The sequence below is a fragment of the Mesitornis unicolor genome, unplaced genomic scaffold (assembly GCF_000695765.1).
Source record: "Mesitornis unicolor isolate BGI_N332 unplaced genomic scaffold, ASM69576v1 scaffold6932, whole genome shotgun sequence".
NCBI classification, from domain to species: Eukaryota; Metazoa; Chordata; class Aves; order Mesitornithiformes; family Mesitornithidae; genus Mesitornis; species Mesitornis unicolor.
In genome coordinates this window covers 1-19,109 of record NW_010167024.1, presented here as the reverse complement: position 1 = coordinate 19,109, position 19,109 = coordinate 1, and the positions used below count along the sequence as shown (strand labels likewise).

General features: G+C 51.2%; 2 protein-coding genes across 2 annotated transcripts in view; one reads left to right on the top strand and one right to left on the bottom strand.

Moving 5' to 3' along the window:
- FBXW8 (F-box and WD repeat domain containing 8) overlaps positions 1 to 7,100 on the top strand; it is a gene marked incomplete at its 5' end in the record, with an annotated part of 26,277 nt that extends 19,177 nt beyond the window's left edge. Inside the window, 4 exons of the mRNA XM_010178522.1 lie at positions 598 to 725; positions 4,202 to 4,375; positions 6,100 to 6,216; positions 6,941 to 7,100. Coding sequence (XP_010176824.1) covers positions 598 to 725; positions 4,202 to 4,375; positions 6,100 to 6,216; positions 6,941 to 7,085 — 564 coding nt within the window. The remainder of the gene's footprint in view (positions 1 to 597; positions 726 to 4,201; positions 4,376 to 6,099; positions 6,217 to 6,940) is intronic.
- A 6,837-nt stretch (positions 7,101 to 13,937) lies between these two features.
- TESC (tescalcin) lies at positions 13,938 to 19,004 on the bottom strand. Its single transcript, XM_010178521.1, has 8 exons — positions 18,938 to 19,004; positions 16,210 to 16,279; positions 15,285 to 15,365; positions 14,889 to 15,028; positions 14,741 to 14,802; positions 14,562 to 14,669; positions 14,109 to 14,156; positions 13,938 to 14,015 (listed from the first exon to the last, which is right to left on the bottom strand). The coding sequence occupies exons 1-8, from the start codon at positions 19,002 to 19,004 to the stop codon at positions 13,938 to 13,940; spliced, it is 654 nt and encodes a 217-aa protein (XP_010176823.1).
- Between the last annotated feature and the right edge of the window lie 105 nt (positions 19,005 to 19,109).

Sequence of the window (19,109 nt, the reverse complement as noted above, 5' to 3'; positions counted from 1 at the left end):
TTCCGATCTCTGGTTGAATCATCTTGGATGTTGTTTTTATTCCTTTCCCATCTCATCTGCCACTTCAGATGTGATATTTCTCCTGTACAAACGCGATCAGCCGGGCCTGTCAGCACCGAGTCAGTGTTCGGTGCTGCTCTTCCACTTTTGCGGTTTGATTGGATCTTTCTTGTACAGCCCATCTGTCTAAACCTGCTGAATGTTGATTCTGTTTACTTTTACTACTCTGGCAAATATTAAAATTGATGAAGAAACTGTTTGCTTTTCCATATAAGCCTTAAAAACTTGACCTGGAGAAAATCTGTATGGCTTGCTTTGCCTGCCTGCGAGCTATACCTATCTAATACTGATCGGCAAGAGCCTTGCATCCTGCTTCTTGATGGATTCCACTGTGAAACTTGATTTCTTTATTTCTGAGGGTGTTGTTGCCCTTCTTAATAGGGATAGATCTATAGTTTCCATATGCTAATACATAACCAGAAACGAGTCCTGCAGACCATCTCTGATGGTAATAGGTCTGCTCTGCTGTATACTGCAGCAAAATGTAGTAGTTGTACTGATGCTACGTTTAGCCGGTGTTTGTTCTCTTTCTGCCAGGTTCTTCTTTACAATCTGGAAACAAGTCAGTGTCTGCAGAAGATGGGCAACTCGATAGGTGACTTTACGTGTGTCAACCTCCAGAGCAGTCCTCCAAACATGCTTGTTACAGGCAATAAGGACAGAAGGTAGGTACTACCAAGAGCTGTAAGCCATCTCAAATTAGCTTACTTCCTGTCCTGCTGTCCGACATCTGGACCTGCTACAATTTGTTTCTCCTCTAATGTTTCAAAGGCAGCCTGCGTGGACTTCAGGAACAAAATATTAGGTAATAGTTGGATGTGGCTGCCAGTTTGCTTTGTTTCGGAAAGCTCCATGGGAAGACTTTCTTTTTAAGCCATTTGGTGGACGCAGTTGGTGTACAGCCCAGCGAGACCACTTGGAATATCTTCCACTTCCCCACCACCACCCACAAAATTAGTTTGGCATTTAAAAGCTCACTTTCTGATATTAAAAAAATAACCTAAGGGATGAATCATGTAGGATGAGATGGGTCCGTCTGCCAAATGATGTCAAGAGTGTATTTCGGAACACTGTGATGTCCCTCAGGTGACAAAAAAAAGAGACTTTCATATGAACAGATTCCAGCTTCTATTTAGCTGATTAGCAGCTTTCTCTTTAACTCCTTGGCTTGGGGAGTAGGATTTTCCCAGCACAATATCTGGTGCCAGGAGTGGACGCGCTGGGAACAGTCAGTGCTAAAGGATTAAAGTGCTTAAAAAGACCCTTTGAGTCCAATTTTTAGATTTTATTTTTTTAGCTAGTTGCTTGTGGGGTCTGATCCAGTGCACCAAAGGAGATGTGGGATGGCGAGGAGCCAGTCTCTAATGGCTCCCAGTTCCTTCCCTCCTCCTTTCTGCACTGGGCACCAGGCTGCAGGTGGTGGTCTGGTGTGCTGGTGGGTATCAGATTGTAAGGCGGGTACTTCCCTCTGCCAAATCCCAGACCTCTGTCCCACCAGTGCAGCAGCTTGCAGAAGTGAGTACTTTGTCAAACAGCTTTTTTTCCTTCTCAGTGAATAGGTAGTGCAAGCAAACCTCACACTTTCTCAGCAAAGAAGATAAAGAAAATGTCTGAAGTTTGACATGTGTAATTGTGTACTTGGGAATTTTTTTCCTCTAAAAGCAGATAATTGATTTTTCCAAAACACCCCACTAAAACTACGTCCACTGTTGATCTCTTGCCCAACAATGGAGAGTAGGTAAAGTTGATAACCCTTAAGTGAGATTGAAATGTATTCCCTTCATACTGAATATGCCCTTTCCACTCCAAAAAGCTTTTCGATTTTTTAGTTCAAGCATTGACTGAGTTCAGAGCTTGGCCATCACTAAAATAGCGAGAAGTCAGGAACTGTTTGTGCAGTAAATAAGTTTGTCATCCAGGAGGCAAGACCAAGTGTATCTCAGTGATCATTTCCTCATGGAGTGCTGTGTGAAGGGTATTAATAGATGCCGGGCATCCACAGGTGGGATGTGGCTTGAACCTCCATAGCACTGTTATGGAGCAGCTGCATTAAATAGGGATTTGCCATGGGAGCTCAAAGTGCTGATGGCCAGTGGGGAGATGTCACTGGAATGAAGTGTAGCGATTGTGCAATTTTACGAGTATATGCTGTTCTTTTATTCAAAGCTGTGATTCTTCAACAGTAACACAAACCGCCTTCTTGAAGTGAAACGTTTTTGGTAGGGTCTATAAAAATCTCCTTCCGCCAAAAAATACGCCTGAAGCATTGCTGATGGGTTTGATTACTTTGCTGTGCTTCACACTGGCAGGAGATCTGATAACAGAGTGTGTGCTGATGCACTGCAGAACAGCAGCCTCTTTCTTGGTGAAACCCATGATGGTGAATAGCGTTGGGAAAGCAAACATGGCACGCCCAGAGTCTACCATCGCTGAAAAGTGTGGATCAAAACATGTATTCCGTGCTCTCCTGAAGACGAGTGAGCTTACGTCTAACAGGAGAGTCAAAGCCTGCTCACGAGAACATGTTCCTTTCAGCTCCCTTGAACTCAGGCAAATCTGATGTGCTCCCACCAAGCCCAGCTGTTGAGGCAGGAGATGGAGGGCCATGGCCATGCCAGGTCTGCATTAGAGCATCACATGGGATTTGCAAAATGCTTTTCCCTTTCTTTTTTTTTTTCTTTTTTCTTTTTTCCTTTTTTTTTAAGCACATCTAAACAACTCAAGTGGGCCTCTAACTCTTCCAGGGGTGTGCCAGAATGGACACCTGCCTGAAACCTGGGCCATTGCTAATGAAATAACCAGGACACGATCAGATCTTTGATTCCGACTGTGCTTACCAAACAGAAGCAGCTTTGATTGCCATGCAGAACACACGCAGTAAGACAGGGGAGCACTGGGTGTGAACACTTTTAAAGTACTCCATCCTTACCCAAAGCATAGGTCTCATGTGTAGCCAAAGCTTCTCTCTGAAGCTGGAGAAAGTGAGGACACCTTTTCACCATCAGACACTGTCGTGCTGAGGTTTTCCTAAGGGTAACTGTGGAGCCGCACACAGCGCGTTCCTCGCTCCGTTCCAGCGTGGTTGTCTGCGTGTCGGACGGATGTAGCTCTGTTGGAGTTTTGGACTGTTCCATTGCCTTCTCTTTTGGTTGCTGAAATGTGTTATTTGTAAAATCATATGATGCAATCTCCATTTGAGAAAGGGAAAGGGAAGACTTGCAACACCATTAGGATTGTAGCAGGGATGGAATAAAGTACAGTTAATGTGGTGGAACAAGTGTGTTTTGGCCTTCTCTGGAATTAATGCGTACCTGATGGTTTCAATCGTGATAGCCATCAGTGGGGAGGAACTTTGTCTGGCTTCTTTTCAAATCTGAGATCCGTTTTTCCCCTTAACTTTTGTTTTTTCCTTGCTGCATTTTTTTTTATTTGCTAATGTACTTTATTTCTTAATATATAAGGATCAAAACCATACTCTGCTGTGATATGTGCTGGATTTAGAACTTAACACCATTAGCTTTAGCTGCTTTTGTGGACTTGTTGCGATGGTTGAAATCCTAAGCTCTTTTTCTACAGTTCTACTTCTAGCAGAGTCTTTGAAGTTTCTCTTCAAATGCCTTGTCTGAGTGACCAATAATTTCTGAAAACCAGATGTACCTAAAAGCTGCCTGCAGTCAGTAGTTGTGTTTTTGAAATCAGAAGAGATCCTGATTGCTGGGTGCTTGTGGATAGCTTTGTTTCAGTATTGGTGATTAACTTGAGCATATAAACCTGTAATTCCCTTGGCTTGTCTTTTGAATTGCCACGCGGTCTCTTCCTGAATCTTTGTAATAATAGTCCTTTCCTTGATCCTCATAATAATATGGTCCTCAGCCATAGTGGACATGGGTTAGATACCACGAGGTAGGATGTGTTAGCAGTATGCCCAAACCATGGTACTGGTATGGTGGGAGAAGCCTGCCTCAAGAAATCTTGGATGATAGAAGTCAGAGTGAAAATTCAGTGGTGAATAGTGGCAGCTGTATTGGATTTCTGGCCCTGTAGTGGTCATGGCACTACTGCTGTCCTAGACGTATTTTCATAACTCCAAAAGTACTTGTTCTCAGGTTTTATCTCTGCTTTTTTATTTGCTTTCTTTTAGGGTCAGGGTGTTTGATCTCCGCAAGAGTGAATCTTTGTGCTCCCTCTATGCCCACCAGTTAGGAGTGTCTGCAGTCCAGATGGATGACTGGAAGATCGTCAGTGGAGGAGAAGAGGGCTTGGTCTGCGTGTGGGACCAGCGGATGGGCACCAAACTCTGGGAAATGCATGCCAGGTGATTTTGGCTGCATGGGGTCCTGTTGCAAAGGTGTTTATCGGAGCTGACTGACAGGAGGAACGTAGGAATGGGACGATCCAGGACCAAAATGATAACGTGTCCGTGTCTGAAGCTGCTGAGAGTTCTGTTAAGTATTCCTGTGGTGTGGGAACAGATTACCTCCCCACCTGGAGTCTTGTGTGTGTTTCTGTGTGTGCCCTTTAGCTGCTGTAGGCTTTTTACTCATTAGTTAAGAAGAGTGCTTCAGTTGGCGTAAGGGAAAATGGAAATTGTTTTCCCTGGATTTTCAGTGAAGTCTCAGTGCTGTCTTCTCCCTGCCCCATTCCCAACCAGTGTTTACTTTATTAAACCTTGGATTTAAAACGCTGCATTCCTGGCTGCACTGGTTGTCCACTATATCCTTACACAATACCTGTGTTTCTGTTCATCTCATTCATGCATTCCCTTAGTGGTAACGATCAAAGCCAGGCTGGTATATACACCCATTTAGATATTAAAATACCAGTTTGTACTGAAAGCACAAGAAGTACGGTACTGAAAGTACGAGCAGAGATCAGTATCCTGGAGTTGAGAGGAGCCTGTTACTTGCTAACAGCCAGATGTTGATTTCCTGATCAAGGCACAATTCCCAGGGAGTTAGCTTTGTTTGAACGAAGACCTCAAGGATTTAGCCCCTTCTAAGTCTGAGTGATACCCTTAATAAAATTAACAGATAAATCCTGATTTATTTATTTTTTTAATGCATCTTCCCCAGAGAGGAGCTAGATGAGGTATTTACAGTCAGAGAAGTTCAAGTTGGAGTTGTCATTGATTAATAGCAGGTATCTCCTTCTCTGTTAACCCTGTGAATTATAAAGCCTGTGGCAATGCAGATGATGCATTAAGGACAATACTGCATTGATTATCTCCTGGAGCAGCACTAATGAGCATGCCAAGGAGGAGGGCAGACAGTGCTGATCTGAGCTTTGGGGGCGTACTAAAAGTGAAACCATTAGATTAAACATTTAAAATACTATCTAGTCTGTATAGGAATCAGAAGGGATCACTTCAGTCAAAAAGGCCTTCATAGATAAGAAGGTGTGTGAGGTGTTATCCATGCCTGCAGCCTAGTGCCAGGAATGGAAAGCAAGCACAGAAGCTAAGGGAGATGACAGGAGACACGTTAAGGTCACAGAGATGAGCCATTTTAATCTGAGAAGTTACTGCTACTTGAACAGTCAGTGCAGTTACGATGGTTCAGGGTTAGTTCATTCACCAGTGGGAGGAAAAGGAGCAAAGACCAGACCTCTTAGCCTGTGCCATAGAGTGTCTTTCAAAATCAGCTGTAGCTCAGTGCTTGGGGGTGTGGGAGTCTTGGGTGTCCCTGTCCTTCATTTCGGGAAGCATCCTGCTCTTCCCAGGAAAGTGCTGCTGCAGTCCTTAAAGCAGCAAAGCAGGCAGCGCAGATCCCTTGCAGCCTGCGTGCTGTCAAGTGTCTTAAAATATTTTCTGGCCTCCACGTGTGTTCTGGTAAGAGCCCACTAGATGGGGATAAAAGCTGTGTTTATCTGCTCCAGAGTGGAGGAGAAGAGCCAAAGGTGCAGGTTCCCAGCCCCTGGCCATAGAGAGAGCGCTGATTTAGATGAATTCTTGTTTAATCCAGAGCCATTCCTTTACTGCACGTGGATGTCAGGAGTCTAATGCAGGTGGCATCTCACCCGGTGCTGTGGGTTATTTTGCAGACATCCAGTCCGCCACGTGTGGTTTAATTCTCATAGCCTCATCACTGCAAACGTCCCTGATGAGAAAACTCCCCGAGGCGCCAGCATCATGGACGATGACCTTACCGTGCACTGCAAGTGAGTAAGCCAGCTCTGGACCGTGGGATTTTTGGCACCGCGAAGATCTACTTTATGTTCTTAAAAATGGCACACTAAGCACCTGAGTCATGATCCAGAGCAATAATAGAGAAGTTATGGCATCCTAAACAGTAAAATAAAAAAGTTTAAAGATAGGGCTTTCAAAGCTGTTGATGAATTGGCTCCTTATTTACTTCTAAGCACCAAAAAAAAGTAATTTCTTTTTCAGCAGAGGAGTGTAAAGGCCACTGAAGCCAAACTGGGAATGTAGTCCTTTCCTTGCTCTAAATATTAGTAATGATACCTCCTCTCAAAGGAAAACTACTGGCATTTAAACATTTAAACTGTTAGCAAGTCTAATTGAACTCTCAAACTACAAGGTACTTATCTTCCCCCTTCCTTAATAGATTAGACATATTCCAGCAGACAGTCGTGTCTCTGCAGTGCTCAGGTGAATGATTCTCCATTCATTGCCAGGGCTTGCGGGGTCCCTGAAAGGAGCTGGGGCAAGTTTTCTCTGTTAAAACTGCACAAACAGCCCTAGTGCAGAAGGGATGGGGCTTTTATATTCATCTTCTGAAGCATCGAATTTTGATCCTTTATGGCAATCTCTAGCTTTGTTCGTTTCCCCTGTTGAGGTACATGACTTGTCCTGGTTGTGTTTTGTGCAGGCATCGTTTCCTCTATTGAAGTACATGACTTGTCCTGGTTGTGTTTTGTGCAGGCATCGAGGAACCATTTATGCCTACGAGTTCTCAGTGGACCAGCTGGCTGTGGAAAGCATCCTTCCTATCTGTCGCTCTTCCTACGATGAAGTGACTGGTTACAACTACAACATTGGCCTCGCAGTTCCCTATGATAACATTTAGGGAACTCACTTTGCTTGGCTTCTGTGGTCCAGCCCTCTGCCAAGTGCATGGCTGAAGGCAAAAAGGAGTTCCATGTGGGACGGATGCCAAAAAGGTGGCGTTGGCTGCAGGCGTGTCAAATAGGCTGAGCATTTGCCGAAAACTTGGGGATATGAACCAGAACAGAGTATGGCTGCCCTCGAACACAGAACTAAAATATGTTGCTGCACAAATGTTCAAAAGTCCGCTGTGGTGGAACAGAGTGACTGAAGAGTGAGGGGAAGCAGTACACATCAGTGTAAACAAGAATGTTCCTTTCTGCTGCTTGTGAGAAAATCGCTGCTGATCCCAGCTTGGCAGAGGACAGGGTTGGGAAGCGTGAGCCCTGGTGGCAGACTGGGAGCTGGGGGGACAGTGAGGAGTTCATGCTGATCCCGAGAAGGGGGGGGTGGAAAAACACCAAGGACTTGGAAAAAGTATCTTGCTGAGCCACGTGTTTGAAATGTCTTTCCTCGTAATGAGCTGCTCGTTCTTCTTTTCCTTGGAGTGCATAGGAATGTGTCTGGGAACAGGACCGTGCACCAGAGGTTACGGTGGCTGGGAGAGGGGGGTATGCTGGAGAAAGGGAGGGGAAGCATCCAGGCTGGATGCTTGGAAAATCAGCAGGCCACACACACCAAAATTATTTTAAAAGAAATTATTTTTTTAAGTCTAAAATTCTGGATTAAATGTTTTCTAATTGTGTATGTATGTGTTTTTGGGTTTTTTATTCCCAAGTCTTCTAGGGTGAACTGAAACCAACGGCTGTCACCTCAGGTTAGTTGTCAGGTCTGTTCTTTCCTCAGGGGCTTAGGACTTGGGTTTCTGACACCGTCCTCACTTCTGAGCTGGGAGTTGATCACGTTGGGTTAGTGAAGCAGAAGGGATGAACTGGCCCCATCCCTCTGCATGGGTCATTCACACTGATGCTGTGGAGAAGCATCCAGGCTGAAAGCCATGGTAAAGATGAGGAGTACGGCTTTGTCTTCAACCCAGGTTGCACTGATGTAGGCAGAACCTGTTTGGTGAAAAAGAGCTTGAGTCCTGTGTGGATATGTTTTACTGTTTTAAAACTGCTTTATTGTTGTGATTTACCCTTGTAAACTTACTGGTGCAAGTCAAAGCCACATAAATCAAGTTTAAATTGAGGTTCAGTTTTGATTTTACACACTTTTACTGGCTTCATGGAATCAATTTAAAAGTAGCGTGCTGGGGAGCAGTGCAGGAGATATGCCTGAACCTGCAGGAGAGAGATGAGCTGGTCACTTCTGCGTTAGCCAGGGCCTAAGGCAGCCGTGGAGAGCTGCGTGCTGCCCTCCTCCTGCTGGGAGAGATGCATATTTCATAGCTCCTCTTTGGCTTTGGCTGTGGGTCTTTTCCATGACCCCTAGGACAACTGTCATGTGTGTTTGGTGTTTAACACTTAGCTTGTTCCTTGTGATGGACTGACACAAGAGGTGAAGTCATTCTGTCTGACCAACAATAAATTTTATCTTTATAGAAAGCTTTGGTCTGTTTGTTGTTTTTTTTTCCTTTTACACCTTTCTCTGCCTTTCTGGGAAGCCAGGTCTCCTTCATTCCTGGAAGAGCAAGGAGTGTCACAGATACATAGTTCAGACAAGAGCTCAGCTGAAACCTCTCAAATAAATCATAGTTTCTGTGGCACTAACGATTTTGTGGGTTGCTCCAGCCTTGTGTCTTCTGATGTGGCTGAGCAGAGAGAGCATCTGCTGTTCTCTTCCCCTCCGTGCCGTGACCTGCTGCCCCGTCTCACTCAGTGTACCCTTGCCTTGTTCTCACTTTGGCTCTGTCTTGCCTTACTGTCTCAGGGCAGCTTTGCTCTTTCTTCATCTCCCTGCTGCAAGCAGCAGTTAAGTTTGGCTTGTGCCTGCACGCATCCAGTGCTTCGCCTCTCCTGCACAGCCTGCAGCAAGGCTGCCTCTGGGTTGCTCCTTGACCATGGCAGTCCTTGAGCTGCTACAAAAGGGGTGGTTTGCAGACCTGCATTTGTCAAGATGTTTGCTTTCTTATGCAGAGAAGACCTAAAAGTCATCAATTCCCTGGGGACCAAACACCAACCCCTGTAGATCCTAGAAGGCTTGCATCACCTCCTGTGGAGTAAGAAATTGTCCCTGCAGTCTGGTCGGCTCATGGTCTGGATGCAGCTCCTCCAGGTGGATTGGAGGGGCGTCCTTTTGGTCCATTTTGTCTATCACTGGAATTCATTTAGGAAGGTTGGGCCAGAGCAGAAGACTGTGTATGTATTTAACTTGCATTCATAATGCGAATGAGGGCACTTAGGCTGCTGGAGAGTATCCATGTTGGGAGTTTAATTTTTGTTGCTCAAAAGGGATGTTGTCCTACTTGGCTGGGAAGTCATTAACACTGCTGAAGTGGGTGCTGGAGTGCAGCAAATGCAGTCGTGACTGTTTACATCTCCGCCAGGGTTAACACTGAAACGGAGCCTCTTCCCTTACGACTTCAAGAGCAAGAATAGAGTCACCACCCAGAGACAGATGCCACCTTTGGATTTTTCCATCTGCGGACTCTGTAGGACTGGTTAGTGCTACTAATTTGGGGTAGGTAGGATGGGCTCAGAGATCAGCAGATCCCTGTTGTGTCCCACAGGCAAAGGTTGTCACTCAAGAACGGGGCATCTGCTCGGTGTTGGGTGGTCCCCAGGGCTGATGGAAGGGTTTGAGTTGAGCTGCAGATGACAGTGATCCTTACCAAAAAAAGAGGTGCCCAGTGTCTTCATGTGAAGGATCCCTGGACCTAAGTTTCTTCCCTGCTATTCTCCAAAGAGACTGTATGATCAAGGGGGGAGGTTGTCTCTATCGCAGCCTCCAGCTGCTGCCAGGCTCCAGAGCTCTGAGTTCAGTGAAAGGTGCTGGGTAGTGCACAGCAAAGCACGTGGTAGGACATGCTCAGCTGTGCTGCTGTACTGGAAAAACCCCAGCTGTCCCTCCACGTATTTTGGGTTCAAGCCACCAGCAAAGGCCCCAAGAAAGTGCCTTTTGCCTCTGTTTTGTGTCCTTGACCACCTTGTCAGTGGTGGAAAAGCAATTCGAGCATTTTGTGGGCTGTGTCCCTTTCCTGATGATAAGTGCCATGAAGAGGAGCAGCCACTGCTCTTTGTGCAGAGGGGCTGGGGGGGGCGGTCCCCGAATCCTCTGCCTTTCCCTGCAGAGCAGCACCTTCCCCTCATACCCCTCCTCCTCTGCTCTCAGCCTCTGCTTCCGTGTCCCCATGTAGAGGAGAAGATCCCCCTGTCATTTTGCTGTCAGAGAGGGGGGAGCATGTGGTATCAAGGTGCAAAAAAGTTATTTATGCCATCTCTGTCCTTCTTTCATTCCCCCGTTCTGTGGATGGTCCTAAAACCTTCAGCCACATTTTGGCCCGTGCTGGCATCCCCCTAGCCCCTGCCGGTTTCTCGTACCTCTGAGGCTGGTCCTTGCTGCTGAAGGCGAAGATGAGGCATCCTCCATAAGCAGATGCAGGACTGAGGGGTTAAGCAGTAGAAACTGGCAGGGAAAGTGCCTGCTCCGGATCAGGATTTGTGCCTTTGGCAGATTCCTGGCCCGAAACGTGGGCCTTCAGCCTCCAAATACATCTCATGGGAGGCAGCTGCAGGCTTCACTGGTGAGGGGAGTTACTGTGCCACCTCTGAACTGGATGATGCCACTTGAAAGGGGAGCTCCTCAAAATTTAACTTAGAAATATTGGGCTGCAACTGAACCGGCTGCCCTGGCTCCATCGCTGCCTGCTCTTGTGCTGCCCTCCTGCACCTTCCATCCTTCCCAGGCAGATGTCTCCTCTTTCAGTCTCTTGTGCCTTTACTCAGCTCCACTATGGATGGAGACAACGTCACTGGTGGGGAGCTGGGACAAACTCTTCCCTCTGTGCCAACAAAACCCTGCCTGGGGCACCTGCTGTGTCCTGTTCCTGCAGCAGCACAAGTCACTGCCCTCCCTGGTGAGCTGCTCAGCCTCCAGCAGCCGTCCCGCCGTCTGCCAATACACGGGTAAAGCTGCTTCAGTTTTCCAATTACCCTCTGGTGACACCGCTGGGGCCTGCAGCGAAGCCATGTGCCACATCACAGGGCTCAGCAGCTCTTGCTGTGCCCCGTAGCAGAGCTCTCATCCCTTATCGAACACTCCGGGCTTTGCAGGATTTGCTGTGCTCTGCAACAGAAACGTTTCCTTTGCCAGATTTCCCTGTACTCTGCTGTTTCTTCCTGCCCTTGACAGAATTATTACCATCCGTCTCGCTGGGTTTGCAGTGAGTAATGTTGGCATTGCACGGTGCAGGTGATGCTCCTGCCCTCCTGGGTGGACCAGACTGGGCTGTACACAGCCCCGGGGCCCCTGGCCTTATCGTCATCCCTTTACTGGGCTGAGGATGGGGTTTGTTGTTCCCGGTCCCTCCATTCCACTCTCCTCTTCATCTGCTCCCTGTAACCCTCCCTCCCCCTCTCAACTTCATCCCATTTCCCACAGAGAAGACAAACGCAAGCGAAGGCAAACGTGCTTTGTACCCACAGCCCCTGCTCCCGTGCTTTCCTCGCCACCCAAGAAAGCAGCTGGGGGACAGCTAATGCCTTCCAGAGACAATAATTATCTGCTTATCAATACTCTTCAGGCCTCCTGCCTTCTGTTTCCCTGCATTGCACGGTGTACCCAGCCCAAAAGACTTGATCCTCAGTGCAGGAAGCGCTGATATCTCTTCCAAGAAAACCCTGGCGTGGCTGGAGAGCCGGACCAGGATCACATGCCAAGGCATTGCAGCAGCAGCAAGGGCTTTGCTGGTGGGGAGGGATGGCCCCTCCTGGGTGATTCCAGGGTGGAAAAGGGCCTTTCGGACACAACGGGTGCAGGGTGAGGCCGGCAGCTGGAGCAGGATGGGGCTGCAGCTTCCACTGAGGATTCCTGTGAGGAGATGGGGACTATGTCTGCTCCTGAAACCTGGGGCTTGCGGAAGAAGCTGGATATTGTGTGTGGGGAGGGAAGAGAGCACCAAGCGTTTAGCACAGGGAGGAGGATGAGGAGGGCAGGGGCAGGAGGAGGCTCAGGCTCAGCCTGGAGGTCAGGCACCAGACAGTGCCTGTGCAGTGCAGTTGGGGATTGGCCCAGTTGATGGAGATGTCCACAGGAGCAAGAGAACAGCACTGAGGAGCCCCACATAAGGCTGTGGCTGCCACTGAGCAGCACTGGGAAGGTCTGAAAGGCTGCACTGGAAGAGCTGGCAGCTCCATCGCCTCCACCCCAGCCCCAGCACTCAGCACTGTCTGCCCTCAATGCCAGCCCAGGTTGGGCACTGCAGCGGCTCAACCCACGTCATGGGTTGTGGCAGCACCGCCTCGTGGCTTTGTGGCACATCCAGCCTTGAGGTGGTGGCATCCCCATGCGCGGAGCTGTGAGACGGAATCTGCTCCACCCCTGTGGCTCCCTCCAAAGCCAGGTGAGCCCCAGCGCGTCCACGGTGTGGCCGAGCAGCACAGGTCTCTCCAGGACAGGGCTGCATTGCAGGGAAGGGCTGTCCTTCGCTGGGCTGGTGCCTGCTCGCTGGCTGATGGCTCTGAGACGCTTGGATGCAGGGACAGTGGTCCAGCGACTGCGCATGCGGAGCAGGGGCCTCATCTCAGCTGCACACCTGGCGCCGGTGGCCAAGATGGGGTTTTTTCAGAGGGGCAAAGCTGCAGAAATCTGCAAGACAGGGACACTTGAGCGGTGCAGAAACCCCCACTGATGGGGAGTGAAGGAGAAAATGTTCGTGCCTCAAGCCCACAGGGACGCCAGGCGTTCGCTGCCCACAGGGGCTGGTGCTGGGGCCATGCACCCATCGCTCCCCACAGCCTCTGCTCGTGCTCGCTGTGGCAGGGGGTATTTTTCCGGGCCCAGGCACCCACTCCACCTCCCAGCCTCTGCTCGTGCTCGCTGTGGCAGGGGCTATTTTCCCATCAAGTATACAAGTCACCGGGGGAAGCTATTTTTTGATAAAACAAACAAATCTTTCCAGCTTTTCTAAAAATAGTCATTGCCCTTTTTTTTTCTCCCCCTCACTTCCCAGCTCAGGCTGCCTTAGAGACAGAAATCCGCCTGGAGCCATCCAGTTATTAATACCGGTAAACAAGCCCTTATCTCCGGTGCCTTGTTCTAGCGGGAACATGTGGGGGCGGGAGCCACCCGGCTGCCAGGAGCCCACATCCCCATGTCCCCACATCCCTGCTGCCTGCATCCCAGCCCCGGTGGTTGCAAATCCTGGGCTTCTCTTGCCTGGCTCTGGCAGGTAGATGAAGCCAAAGTGGTTGGTTTTGGTTAAAATTGGGGTTATTCCTTGTGCCACTGCCACCTTCAGTGGCTTGGGGATCTTGTGGGGTGCAGAGCTGGGGGGGTGATTGCTGAGGATGCTCTCTTCATGCCCCAGTATCCCCATCCCTGCCTGCATACGGTCCCCATGGCACGGGGCCTGGGGAGCTCCCAGCACAAAGGGGGCAGCTCCTTCCCCAGAGCAGCACATGGCAGAGGCCAACGATTCCGGTTTAAGGGGAGACAGGGATTTGTGGTGGCTTCCCGCACAGGGAGAGACATTCCCCCACCACCCCTACCCCCCCCGGCAACAGATGGATGGAGCATTTCACAGCAAGGAGTAAAAAGAAAAATACCTTTTATTACAGATAAAAGCCTCTTATGTTTCTAAAGAGCAGAAGGCAGCCCTGCTAGGGGACAGGCACGCGGGTGGGCACAAAGCGCTTGGTACCAGGAACATGGAGCTGCTGCGGAGTCCTCTTCTTCCTCCTCTTCCTCCTCCTCTGGCTCAGGAGGGAGCTGGAGCTCAGTAGCAGTGCGCGATGGTCTCCATGTTGAGGAAGCGGACGTGCATCTTGGTCTCAATGTCGATTCCCTGCCACATCTGCAAGGGAAGGGGCTGAGCAGGGCTGAGGCGGGGGCTCGGCTTAATGGCCGGGTCCCTCCTGCTGGGGACACGAGTGGAGACACCACCAACCTTAAGGAAGTCTTCGAAGGTGATGCCCTCGTACACCTGGTCCGGCCCCTGGGCACAGCAAGAGAGAAAACCTTATGGCTGCCCCACACCAAAGGGGCCTTGGGCCTCTGGGGCTGGGTCCCCTGGGGCTACGGGACATCTCCCATGGGTGTTCCTTGGCCAGCCCAAAATCAGTTCCCAGAAGCACTATGGCTGCAAGGAGCTGCCTTATTTTTTATAAGCACAAAAGCCCCAAGCACTGAGGATGGTGCTTTACAGGTGCTGTTTCCTCATCCCCCTTGGGCTCTTGCAATGGAAATAAACCCTGAAAGCTGCTGCCTGGGAAAAAACAATCAGCCAAAGCAGTCCAGGGACAGGGGGGCAGTCCTGGGCAGGACAGACACCTTCCAGCCCCATTTTCAATACCATCACAGCACCTTGGTGCTGCGATATGAGCAAGGAACCGGCTCCCACCATTTGTCCCACACAGATGCTGGCTGCCTCCATCATGGCCCCATCGGCGATGGACCGCGCCGAGTCCTTCTCCAGGTGGGGGTTCCCTGACAGCAGCTCCTCCACCACCTGCGAGGCAGCGGGGTCAAAGCCGGTGCTGGGAATTGAGTGGTGATGGGGCAGGAGGAGCGATACGTTACATTTCGGTACTCCTGCAGCGTGATCTTCCCGTCGTGGTCTGAGTCGTACATGTGGAAGAGGACTGGGAGGGACAAGAGGAGCACGGCAGGGTCAGGGGAGCCCCCTCCCGCCTGCTTCCCCCAACCCTGGGCTTTGGGCAAGGCTCACATTTGAGTTTCTCTTTCCGGAAGCGATCGAGCTGCTCCTCATCCATGTTCATCTCGATGGGTCGGAAGTAGGACATGATGGTCAGGAAGTCTTCAAAGTTTATCTCATCTGCCAGCCCATCCGACTCCTGCCGCAGGTTCCTGCCCAGAGCAGAGCTGATGGTGATGGGCAGCCAGGACCCCCTTAGACACCCGCCGCAGAGCCAGCACATCCCTCAGGACTGGAGTTTTTGCGCTTTAGGACAGGTTTTTCCCTAAGACTTAGCTTAAATGTCTGTGTTTTTCACCCTGGCTCCATCCCAGCCTTTAGGGAGAAGATCTTTGCCCAGCGACATCCTCCTTCTGGAGGATAAACCACTTATGCTGACCCTCCCTGCGGTGCTGGGGATGTTCTTACCGCTTGTCAAAGAAGGCATGGACAATTTTCCCCCGAATCGGGTTAAACTCCAGGTCGGGGATGCTGTCGAAATTCTCCTTCCTGCAAAGGAACCAGAGACAGCCTGAAGCGTCAGGGAGGAGGGAGATGCTGTGACCACCACCGAAGAGCTGACGCAGAAGCCCTGACCCCTTTCTTTCAAAGGAATCATGAAAAAAAAGTATGTTTTGCATGAAAACTGCAATTTCCCTCAATTCAGACTGAAAGTGAGCTGTGCTGCCGCATGGGGCTGTGCTTGGTGCAGCTATGGGGTGGGGAATTTCTGACCCCATGAAATTGTGCCTTTGGGAATCTCCAGGACACAGCACTTGGGGCCGATGCTGCGCCCTTTGCACAGCTTGACCTGCAAATGGCCACAGCTTTTTTGAGTTTTCCCAGGAATAAAGTCCCGAATGGGGCTTGACAAGGTGAGGGAAGGAGCCTTTGTCCCCCCTCACCCTCTTGGCATCCCTTGCCCTTGCCAGTGAGGCTGCACCTTGCACTGTGCTGTGCAGACACCAGGTTGTGCCTGTGTTGGCTGTTTGCTATTGACTTTTTATAAAGCAAATGAGCCAAGAAATAATGTCCAGAGGGGGAGGGAAGCAGGGGGCAGCTGGGCTCCCTGGTCCATGCCGGCTCCTTGCATGGCTGCTGGAGCAGTCGGATGTGCCAGACCTCACCCTCAGGCCGCTGCTTCACCGCTCATTTTTGCTGATGTTGTTTGTGATGCTCCACTGCAGAGCCCACTCAGCACGGCCATGGGGTGACTGGGAAGGACACGCTCGTCCCCGCAGCCTGGGGAGCCGGGCGTCACAGCATCCTGGGGAGGGCCAGCGCTGTGGGTGATGCTGTGGCCAGCCCCCGTGGGACAGGAATCGCCCCGGCACCGGACGTGGCTGCGCCGTACCGGATCGTCAGCTGGTCCCGGCTCAGCTGCTTGAATCGCCGGTGCAGGTGCTCGATCTGCTCAGAGGTGACTGTGGGGGAAAAGTGACAGAAAAGAGAGGTGATGGCAGGGGGTGAGGCTCCTGGGCACAGGGCAGCCCCTAGATCCCCCACCTGCAGAGCTCATGTCCTGCCCAGGGACACAGAGAGACTGGTGGGCACCAAAATGTGCCGCAGAGCTTGTTCCCTGGGGACACCATGGAAGCCCACCCAATTTGGCAAGACCTTGGGGGGGGAGGGGGTTCATGTTCTTTTCTCTGCAGCCATGCCAGGTGACAGAAATACACACACAAAAAAAAAAACAAACAAAAAAACAACAACCCACGGCCCAAAGCTGAGAGCAGCCACCTGTGCCTTGCCAGGGCAAGGGAAAGACTGAGCATGGAGATGCATTGGCACCCAAGAAAGGAAAGCCAGGCTTTGAAATAGCTGCTCCTTGGTGGGGGCAGGGGCACCGGGAGGCCCCGAGCCATTGGGGCAGGACTGCACCTCCCAGGGACGCAGCAGCCCCCGGGCAGCGCAGCTGGGGTGGGAACGGGATGCGCCCATCAGCCTTGCTTTGAGGCCCAGGGGTGCTGTGGTTACCGTGTGAGGCTCAGCACCTTCTCACCTCCTTAATCCTACCACAAAGGTGATTTTATTTTTCTGTTTTTCCAGCTGTTCTCTACCAAGCTCTCCAACCCCCCGCCGAGTCTGACTTGCACAAATATTGACAGCAGCCACCGCCAGGGCAGCAGCTGGGAGCTGGTGGCGTCCGTCCGGGCACCAGCAGGACCTGTGTCTGATCCTCTGCTCCTCAGCCTCTCCGGGTGGCACAAAGATAAAAGCACGATAAAGTATCGTTAATTGCAGGGTTGCAAATGGTTAAGTGCTGCGGCTGCAAAGCCAGCAGGTGGGTGCGGAGCTGGGGTGATGCCTGGGTGGCTCCCCCTCCCTCTCTCTTTTATTACGTTTAAATAACGTCCTGTGTTATTTCACAGCCTAGAAATAGAAACCGCATTGATCAGGGAGGCCGAGCAGTCACAGGCCTCAGTTAATGGTCTGGGAAACCCATCTGTGCTTCTTACTGGGGCTCTGCGCCTGCATCCCTGCCCTTTGCAGGATGGGGCTGTTTAAGCCCTCTGGGTGGGTTTTGGGGCTCCCTCCTTTAAACCTGACTCACCCATAGGATTTTTTTTTCCCCCCAAATCCCTCTCATGCCGTTGCTTTGCTGCTGTCCACACACACACAGAAACTTTCCCCAGCCTTTGCTTTCCAATTTTGGCCATGGAGCAGTGACCTTTTGCTTTCTCCCTTGACAACAGCGCCGTCACCACGGGAGCAGCGGGGCCACCAAGCCTTCAGCATCTGGGACTCAGCTGCACACCAGAACCTTTGATCTCAGAAAAATGTCCCAGACACCAACATGACAAAAAAAAAACCCACCCTGGCATCACTGGATGCTCACGGTTGGTCCAGCCCCACTTTGTGTCCAATCCACAGCTGCAAGGCGAAAAAAAATGAGGGCTCTTCCTCTCTTTTTCCCCAAACCCAGGTCTTCCTCGCCTGGCTCTGGGCTGTGGCGCAGGCAGGATTCTGGGGACAGCGTGGGTCCTGCGACGCGTGGCAGCGCTCGGCTGCTCGCCAGAAAAAGGGGAAGAAAAGCTGCACCTGCACAAAGGGCAAAGGCTTCCCCGTGCAAGGGCTGCCCTGAGGGCTGCAGAGGCTGCTCATGGTGCACAGATGCTGCAGGCCCCGTCCAACCTACACTAAAGTGAAAAAAAATACAAATTGCATTTAAACTGAAGGGCATTGGGTTTGCTCCTTGGCAGCCTGCAGAGGTTTGTGCTGCTTCAGCAAAGAGCATCCCCTGGTGAACGGACTGGGCCCAGCCCAGCCTGCCCCGTGCCCTCTCAAGGACCATTTTGGGGGGGGGTCGGCAGGAAAAGCCCACAACATCCCAGCAGAGCCACTTCAGCACCAGGCAGATGCTGCTGCTGCAGCTTCGGGATGGGGAACAGCAGGGATGGGAACCAGCCCTGAGTGGAGCTGTAGGTGCCTCTGTAGCTTTCGGGGTTTAAAAGGACGAGGAACAGCCATGGGCACATCTGGGGACCCATGTGGATCCCTGCCCTGTCCCAGCTCCTCCCAGGGGACCAAAGGCGGCTGCAATACGCGCCACAAGACTCTATCACAATGGCAAGCCTCTTAAAAAAACTTGCATTTCCCTGTGTTTTTCCTAGAAGCAGCAGCACAGTGAGAGCCTTGTGACCCCCGCCACCAGCACCCTGCATGCACCCAGGTCGCCCACGGGGTCATCGCACCCCCTTCCACCCCAATCTCTGGGTTCAATGAGACGTTTTTGGGTGTTGTCGTTGCAAATCCGTCTCCAGGAGTGATTCACAGGGGCACTCGGGCATGAGGTGGGTGCCTCCCACGCTGGAGGAAGGCCCACGGGCAGCCTGGGAGTGCCGGCAGGGCAGAGTCCCCAAAAACCTTCTGCTACACTGGGCTGCTTGGCACCCCAGGCCACGTCCCTGCTGCAGACCCCTGCCTTCTGCCTCTTCATCCCGCACCAGGGCGTTACGTCCTGTGCCAGCCCCGAGAGCATCGCCCTGCGACAGTGGACCCAGGGGCTCCCTGGCAGAGCAGTGACATGGGGACAATTTCTCGCCTGAGCGGCTGGGTGGGCGAAGCACGGTGGGTCTCACACGTGTGCACCTCAACGTGCCGGCTGGCAACAGTGGGGGCGAGTGGGGGCATCCCTGTGGGCGACATGGCTGCACTCCCCCCCTCTCAGGGTGACATGCCAGCACCCCAGGTGACGTGCCAACATCACTCCCCTTAGCCCCCTCACCCCTTCACACCTCCAGCCCCCGATGA

Bases quoted from the DNA above. Each gene is read 5' to 3' on its own strand.
- TESC (XM_010178521.1), bottom strand. From the start codon at position 19,004: ATGTCGCCCACAGGGATGCCCCCACTCGCCCCCACTGTTGCCAGCCGG. The intron at 16,280-18,937 runs GTGAGACCCACC...TTTCCCCCACAG, and splicing joins GCACGTTGAGGTGCACACGT to TCACCTCTGAGCAGATCGAG. The intron at 15,029-15,284 runs GTAAGAACATCC...TGCTCTGGGCAG, and splicing joins CATGCCTTCTTTGACAAGCG to GAACCTGCGGCAGGAGTCGG.